The sequence below is a fragment of the Cynara cardunculus genome, assembly GCF_001531365.2.
Source record: "Cynara cardunculus var. scolymus isolate 2C chromosome LG 3, CcrdV1, whole genome shotgun sequence".
NCBI classification, from domain to species: Eukaryota; Viridiplantae; Streptophyta; class Magnoliopsida; order Asterales; family Asteraceae; genus Cynara; species Cynara cardunculus.
The window spans coordinates 37,150,561-37,158,800 of NC_037530.1; the positions used below are offsets into that span (position 1 = coordinate 37,150,561).

The window sequence follows — 8,240 nt, forward strand, 5'->3', positions numbered from 1 at the left end:
AATTTAATTAAAAAAAAATTAATTCCCTAAAATAGAAAATATTTAGATGTATAATTTTTAAAATAAAAATAAAAATGAAAATATTTTATTTTAATGCAATGGGATCTATTTATGTTTGATTTACCAAATATAATTTTAGAAAAAAAATAAAAACAACTTGCATATAGAAGGAAGGGTTGAGATCAGATATAATCGTCTACCCTGAATCATCGGTACATACCATGTATTTACCCTAACCAGGGTGTGGGTCCCCAACAAAAAAATGCGACACGTCACCTCTTTATATTAAATATAGTTATTGATTTTTTTTTTCCAAAATATTTATATTTTTATTTGAATTTTCAGAAAATAAAAGATACCAAATATGGTAAATGACAATTTACACCCTTGGGTTTCTCTTTTCGGGGCGAAAAGAAGTCAATAGACAAATAGTAATTCCTTCCTCTAATTACAATTTTATTTTAAATTAATTATTTACATTCTATTTTAATTTCTCTCGGGTGTTTGGAATTGCTTATAAAAATAACTTATTAACTTATTTCGATTTGACATCGGTAATAAACACTTCTGAGTGTTTGGATAAACAGCTTATACCGGTGCCAAACCAGTAATAAGAAATTTTTGAAAAAGTTAAATCATTATAACTTATTATAAGTTGATAAAAACTTTTGTAGAAAAGTATAAGTTGTTTCAAATAAACAATCCCAAACACCCCCTTAAAAAATAATTTTTTTACATAAATAGTCAAAATCGATTTAACTTTTTAGTCATTTTTCTGATTCAAATTCACTTTTTAGTCAATTCTTATACAGAAAGCTTGCACGTATGCATAATAACTAGTTTCAACCAAAAAAAAAAAAAAGAATCCTATGCATAAGGTTTTTGCTTAAGAATTCCATCATATACTTAGATTATAGTGGAATCCCTATACAGAAACCTTATGTATATGTGTAATAATTTTTTTTTGGTCGAAAACCAATTTTTATGTATATGCGTAATCTTTCTGTGCAAGAATTGGTTAAAAAATGAATTTGATTATGCAAATGACTGAAAAGTGAAACCATATTTGCTGATCGACTATTTCTGTTAATTATAAGTGTCCACTCTTAAAAGTAAATTTTACTGTAAACATTTATTTTAAAACGGGGAGAAGATGCTAAAAGGAATAAAATATTTTAAAAATAAAAAGTAGAAAAAAAAAATAGAAGAAAGGAGTGGGAGTGGGTTCTAACTGAGAAAGGGTCCCACCAAACTCCAATCCATTCCTTCCTATAACTTCACCCATTACCCCATTGCAACAAAGCTTTTTCCTTTTCACAACCCCCCCATTCCATTCTCTCTGCCACCACCATTCTTCCTTCAAATCAATATGAGTGCCGATGACTGGCTCTCACTCGCTATGGCGGACACTCACTTGGTAGCCGAACTCCTCCTTAGACTCCGTCTACCTCTCCCACCGTCAAAGCGTTCACGCCCATCGCCTCCACAAAGCTGGACCATCCACCAACGCCGGTCAAGGACGCAGCCACTACTTCCTCCATCTAACAAATCGGAAGCACCTAGGGCTAGCCCTAGCACTCCCTTATCCTGGAGCGGTGCCACTTCCATCAGCGGCGGCGGCGGTGGTGGTGGTGGTATTCCAATTGTAGATGTTGTCGACTCCACCCAACCAAATCCCAACCGCTCCGTCATCTCAAGATCTAAGGTGCGTGTAAACTAAACTCCCTCTCTCGATATACATGGATACGCCGCCGGTTGCCGTCTGTTTATTCTTCCGGTGGCTGTATAATTTTTTTTGTCAGTCAGCTGATTTTAGTTGCGGATGGTGTGTCGTCATTTGCTTCTTGTGTTTTTCGATGCGGTTAATCGTCTTTGACCATAATACCCCTCATATAACCACAAAATTACTACCACGATTTGTCAGAGAAGAACCTGCTTTACGGTTTTTTCAGTTTCCCAATTGACCATTCTACCCTCGTCGACATGCAAGCTTTCCCGACCCAGATCTCGTCGGCCGTCTGGAGTTCCGATTCCCCACCACCGTTGACCGAATTGCCCTTCCGATTTCACTTCCACCTTCAGTAATTAAAAGGGTTTGCAAGTAATTTACACAACTTCTTTCAATTGATTTCATTACATGTTGTTTGATCATATATTTTGGAAGAATTGAAGATGACTTCCGTCAGAAGATTGACAGACCTCCTACGTTTTCTCGTCACCGTTTCTCCCCTTCCTCGCCATGGCCCCACTCCCTTTTCCATCTCAGTCAAATTGCCAAATACCCTTCTCATGGAGAAAAAGGGGTATTTATGTAATTTCAGTCAGATGATGACTCATACACATAACAATCTGTCGAAATCATATCCATCTACCTTTTGGCAAAGAAACACAGACGTAAATAAAGTAAGCAGTTGGGGGTATTTCGGTAATTTCAAGGGAAAAAGAAAAGGGTGTTTTCGTGGCAAGTAAGTGTCTGCGTTCGAGTTTGGTGCAGTGTTGGGTGGTGGTTGTGCACTTTGTGTGTAGGTAAATATCTGGTGTGGCGCGGTCGTTCTGAGACTCACCTGTACCCGTATCTGATTGTCCTTTTACTCATGCCTTTTTTGTGAAATTTTTAACTCTTGTTTGCCTTGCACTTATAACTTCAATGCCATCATTCAAGATTTCTGACAACAAAAAATACTAATTTTACTTTAATTTAATAAACAATTAATTTATTTCACATGTTATTTTCTTTACTTTAAAAACCGTAAGTGTTCGAGTCGACTCGTCACGTATCATTTTAAGAAACATGACCATGAAAGCATTGCTTTTAAAACACATTTCACAACTCAAGAAAGTGATGTTTGACAAAGTCAAAAGTGGAAATAGTATACAAATATTATTTAAGGGTTTAGAATGGATCTTAGTTAAGTCCTCTAGGTAACATTAAGCCCTTTTTTCCTTTATCAGGGTTGGTCCTATCTACTACACTTCTGGTCAATAAATGGAACTACTCCTTATTTTATATTCATTCTTCTACCCCATTCAGATATCCTTTTTGGGTGGACACAAGGATCAGTTGGGTCACAATTATTAATGGGTTTGCTTATTTCATTCAGTCAATGGGTCTTGGGGTTGAGGTGTTAGGAGAGGGAATGGGAATAGGAATGATTGTGGTATAATATGATGATTAATGACCCATTAACCTATATTGGGTAATGGTCCATGGGTATCTTGGCCAGTTTATGGGCATGACGATTTGTGAAGTCATTGTAGGTGAACCTCCATGGTTATAAGGGCTACGATAGCACCAAGATTCAAAACCCATGAGTCTTAACCAGTTTGCCACAACCAAGTGGTTATGGGAGACCGGATCTTGCAACACTCTTATTAGATCAAAAACCATTTTGTTCTTAAGTAGGTGGGAATCCTGAGGTTTTAGGGTGACTTTGGGTTTAAGGAATTCATATACGTCACGACATGTTTAGTGTGGCACAGGTCAAACAAACATCGGTTCACATGTTGTTTTGATGAAAAAGTGGCTTATATTATTTAAAAAGCATCATCCTTGTGCAAAGATGTTGGATTCTTGTAGCTTTAGTGCTTTAACTGAAGATCTAATCAGCTTATGTTTATTAAAATTCAGGTTAACTTTTTTTTTTTATGGTGTCATTGTTTATGCACTAAATGTGAATTTTCATTACATGGATTACTATAAATTTCAAGATTGAATAAAGCAGAACCATTTGATCTTAGTTTTTAAATCCAAGATTCTCATGTTGGTTTTTGCAGGTTACGCCACCTGGTGAAACCACCCCGACCAAGAGGCCAAGAAAGAAGAAGGTGAGTCTTAGTTTTATATGGTCATGAAGAGTTCCCGTTGGTGGTTAATTTCGACTTAATGAGCACAATCACATGAATCTAAGGGCTTGTTTGATTGGTTTTTATTAAGTCCTGTATGAATGAAGTTGTCCGTACGGATTAATCTGTCTATATAAATTGGAGATGTTTTTGTTTGAGAGGGTTTTTTCTTAATATATGGAAGGAACGTGTTCTTTAATTGGGAGGGACATGTTTGGAAAAAACTTGGCTTTCTTCATGAAGTTCTCCCCTAGAAGCTTACTGAATAAGCCTCTTTCTATATCATTAAGCCACTATAAAACAGTCATGTATAGCTGACTGAATAAGTTGTGAGTCTCATTAAGCTACTAACAAACATCCCTTAATTGGGTGATCAAAGCATCAGTACATCTTTGAGGCTTTATACTTCATAGTTGTGTACATAACATGGTTTATAAATTCAAGGAAATTCTTGATGAATTCCATAGAAAGTTTCGTTATTAAGTATATGTCCTCGAGAGGTCTGATTCATGCGGTTTCGTCAATGGTTTCAGACCCTGGCCGCACTTAAAGAGGAGGAGTCGTTATTGATGGAGGAACAAAAGCATCTGAAGATGGTACATTACATCAAAAGCATACTTTCTGTTGGTCAAATTAAGATCCTTTATTAGGGTTGGTTAATTACATGATGATTTTGATTACCTTGTTATGCAGAAACTTGAAACCCTAAAGGCTACGTGTGAAAAACAGATAAAAGAGAATGAGAGCCTGCAGAAGATGAAGGTAACAACACCATCTAAGTTTTCTTCTATTTTTCTCTCTACCTGCACAACGTGTTTGAAAAACTAGCTGATAAACTAGGTACAATCTGGAAATATAGCTGTCTGTTAAACTGGTCATGTTCGGTAAGACTAGCTTATAAGCGAGATGACAATATAAAATGACCTAACTAACATGATGAAAATTTATTTGGAAAAATTTAAAGAACATTATTAAAAAAAAGTGGAAACAAACCCTGAAGCTTCTTGAAACGCTAGTTGAAATAGTTTTTTTTAGGGTATCTTATAAGCTAGCTTATGGTTAACTAGACATGACAATATAAAATGACCACCTGGGTTGGGTTGTGGCGCACTGGTTAAGTAGAAATCTCATTTTCCCTATGTTTGAATCCAGGCCTTGCCAAAGCCCTTGTGGCCATGGAGGTTTCGTGGTCGCTAATGGGATTAGTTGGTAAGCACAAGCTGACCCGGCTTCTGAAAAGAAAAAAGATGACATTTTCAATAATCTCAAAAAATAAGTTGCCAAACATGGCCTTGGGCTCCCTAGTTCTAACACTTTTTTCATGATCCCTCTCTTGTACAAGAATCAAATCGGAAGTGTAAATATAGGAGCTCACGGCCACAAAAGTGCTATTTTAGTTGATATAGAATACACATACGCATGAACAAATCATGTTTGTTAGAGTCCCATATCAGCCAGACTTGGACCATTTCTCCTCAATATATATTGGAACCTTTCTTTTGTTCTAAAGAGCTCTTTTGGAGAATAATATAATGGGGTTTTACATATTCACACAATGATGATTGAGATAATGCTTCTAAATTAAACCAAGATCCTTGAACTCGGACTCTGTAACTTGAATCAGTGTGGTTTTCTTGAGCTGGATATCCAAGTAGAGCCACAATTGGAAAGACAAGAACGAAACAACCATTTTGAAGCGGTGAAAGAGCGGAAGGACAAACTCGTCCTCCCTGACCTTAACGATCCTGCTGGGGAGGATGTGACGATGAGCTATTGACGATAGAATAAAGGTGGTATATTAGAGAATAGAAAAATAAGTTCTAACGTCGAATTTGAGCTTAATTCGTTTTGAAATTTGGTATGGAAGTTGGAAAGCTGTTAATTTTAAGTATTAACTGATCGAATGAAGGGGTAAGTAGTAGTGATTAGAAAGGCAGGGTTTTAGATGCAGTTGGACATTGCAGGTTTGTACATTGTTTCCTTTCTTGGAATATATTCTTATAGATACTACATATACATGTAACTTTCTATACATGGAAATTAATCTTGTTTTCTTCACAAGTGAATATTTTTTTTATTAACCTGGATATCCAACCCGCTATGCAAGCCGACTAATCCCAGGGCGACCACCTGCTTTGCAGATAGCCCGGAGTCACTGCATTTGAACCTCCGTGGCCACAAGGGGATTTTTTGGATTTGAACTTGGCACCTCTTAATACTTTTGACCTTTGGAGCAAAATTCAAACCGATCAAGCAACATCCTTGTGGTTATTCACAAGTGAATATTTTATTTCCATGTTTTTGACAATCGTAGGTCCCTTAGACTTCGTATATATCTTGGTTAAGTTTTTTGCTCCAACTCCAAAATCTTTCTTCAAAGTTGGTTCCCCAAAATATTAATCAGTAAAAATTGGTTTATTTTAATACAATTTTGTAATTCCAAAGGTTCTTCTTAAATTTCTATTCTTAGGTTTGTAAAAGGTACGATCAATTATGCATGAATATTTCTCCGTTACTGAAAAACTATTAAAACATTCTTTCTATTTGTAATGTGTGAAATTTTATCCGAAGCTCGTTCTTTTGCCGGATATGTAACGAGAGGATGAAACCCGTATGTGCTTTTTGTACGATTCAAGCAAACAATCAAATAATAATTGAAAGCAAAGTATCTTGATGGTCCTCATACACAGACGACACAAAACGATTTTCTAGACTAACAATAAATTTCTTCCAAGAAGTCAACAACTTGTTAGCCTTCATCCACCGGTTCCAAGCAACGGTACTAAGATTTTTGGTTGAACCGGGACCTGCCTATCGAGTACACCCGGACCAACCTAGGATCGGGACCGAATAGGGTCCCGTCTAGGACCCATTTTTGGCCATGCCTAGCTATAAGGCTTAGTTTCAAGACCTGGTAACTTATTGGGCTGGTTAGTGATTTTGGGCGCAGTGGGTTTCATAATTCATTTATAGTCGAGAACCATCCAGATTCTTACGTGGCACCGTCCCGAGCGAGTTGACCCGTATAAACTCGAATAAATGATCAAATTCGTCTATCCATTTTCCCGTTAGAGAGCGGGGGAGGGTTTTGATGTGCAAGATTTGAAGTCCAACAAGACACATCATGATCTACATGTAACAACAGTTTAGACTTGGGAAGACAACTTATTTACAGATAAATTGTCGTTGTTTTTGGGAAAAAAACACTAAATTATATTAGAAAGTAGTTTAAAAACACAATTCTATATCGAGTCTTGACAGATTCAAAGTTGTTGGTTACAAACCCTTTTGTCCAAATATGCTTATGTCTAACAACAACGACATTCTAGTTTTCTTTGGAGGCTGTATTACATCTCCAACAACAAATAGAGATCGACTCAGAGTAATAAATGTTATAAGATATAAAAAAATACATGTCATAAACTATACTAAAATTCCTACAAATTAAAGTAACAAAACTGCTTTAGAATAACAAGGTAATATCTGAAATACCTTTAAATAGAACCGTTCTTCTATCATTTTTTAAAGTCGGAATTAATTGTCGTCAAATCGACGAAAACGCCCCTGTCAAATGAAGTAGAGGGAGTGTCTTTCTCCAGACGAGAATAACGAAAGTTTTTGGAGGAACTCGACATTTGACACGAAGGGATAAGAGCGGATTGTTGGGAATGACTCGGTGAAAGGAATCTTTGTTTGAGAGAAGAAGGCTATCTGGCAAAAAAAAGATTCTAATGGCACAAAGTCATTCTTCTCTCGTTTTTCCGATCCGTGCTGGTTGCTCTTAGGTTTTTTGAGCTTGAAAGCCTAAAACTTGTAAAATGGACTAAATGTTAAAACATGAGATCAAAAGATATATAATTATGACTCAAAATTCTAAAGATTACGTTCCATATCTCATATTAGAACTACCTTAATTACCACCATATTTTGCAATTTTTTAACTTTTTGGCTAATGGGAACGTGCCTTTGATATATATATATATATATATATATATATATATATATATATATATATATATAGAGGTCGGTTATTATACAACCCTTGACATTTGTACAACCAATATAACCCAATCTCAATCGTCCATTTCATTTGATGAATATGTAATTTCATAAAAATTTTGATTGTTTCATAATATAAAGTATTAATCATAATTAATGAACTCTATTTATATTCCATAAATATTCAAATCATAATAAATGAACTCCCATCATTTCTATAAATATCTCAATTAATTGAGTTGCAAGGGTTGTACAAATACACAAGGTTGTAAAAGAAATATACCCTATATATATATATATATATATATATACACACACACATATAGGGAGGTTTAGAGGAAACCCCTTAAAAATGAAAAACTGAGAAATACTTTAATAACCGTTTATTTGTACGGTAT

General features: G+C 35.6%; 1 protein-coding gene across 1 annotated transcript; it reads left to right on the top strand.

Annotated features, from left to right (window-relative positions):
- The first annotated feature begins 1,367 nt into the window (after positions 1 to 1,367).
- On the top strand, positions 1,368 to 5,878 carry LOC112510342. Its single transcript, XM_025115739.1, has 5 exons — positions 1,368 to 1,705; positions 3,775 to 3,825; positions 4,377 to 4,439; positions 4,537 to 4,605; positions 5,468 to 5,878. The coding sequence occupies exons 1-5, from the start codon at positions 1,370 to 1,372 to the stop codon at positions 5,618 to 5,620; spliced, it is 672 nt and encodes a 223-aa protein (XP_024971507.1). The 5' UTR covers positions 1,368 to 1,369; the 3' UTR covers positions 5,621 to 5,878.
- The last annotated feature ends 2,362 nt before the right edge of the window (positions 5,879 to 8,240 follow it).

Coding starts and splice junctions, on each gene's coding strand:
- LOC112510342 (XM_025115739.1), top strand. CDS start 1,370: ATGAGTGCCGATGACTGGCTCTCACTCGCTATGGCGGACACTCACTTG. Junction 1,706..3,774: donor CCGTCATCTCAAGATCTAAG/GTGCGTGTAAAC, acceptor TGGTTTTTGCAG/GTTACGCCACCTGGTGAAAC. Junction 4,440..4,536: donor AACAAAAGCATCTGAAGATG/GTACATTACATC, acceptor CTTGTTATGCAG/AAACTTGAAACCCTAAAGGC.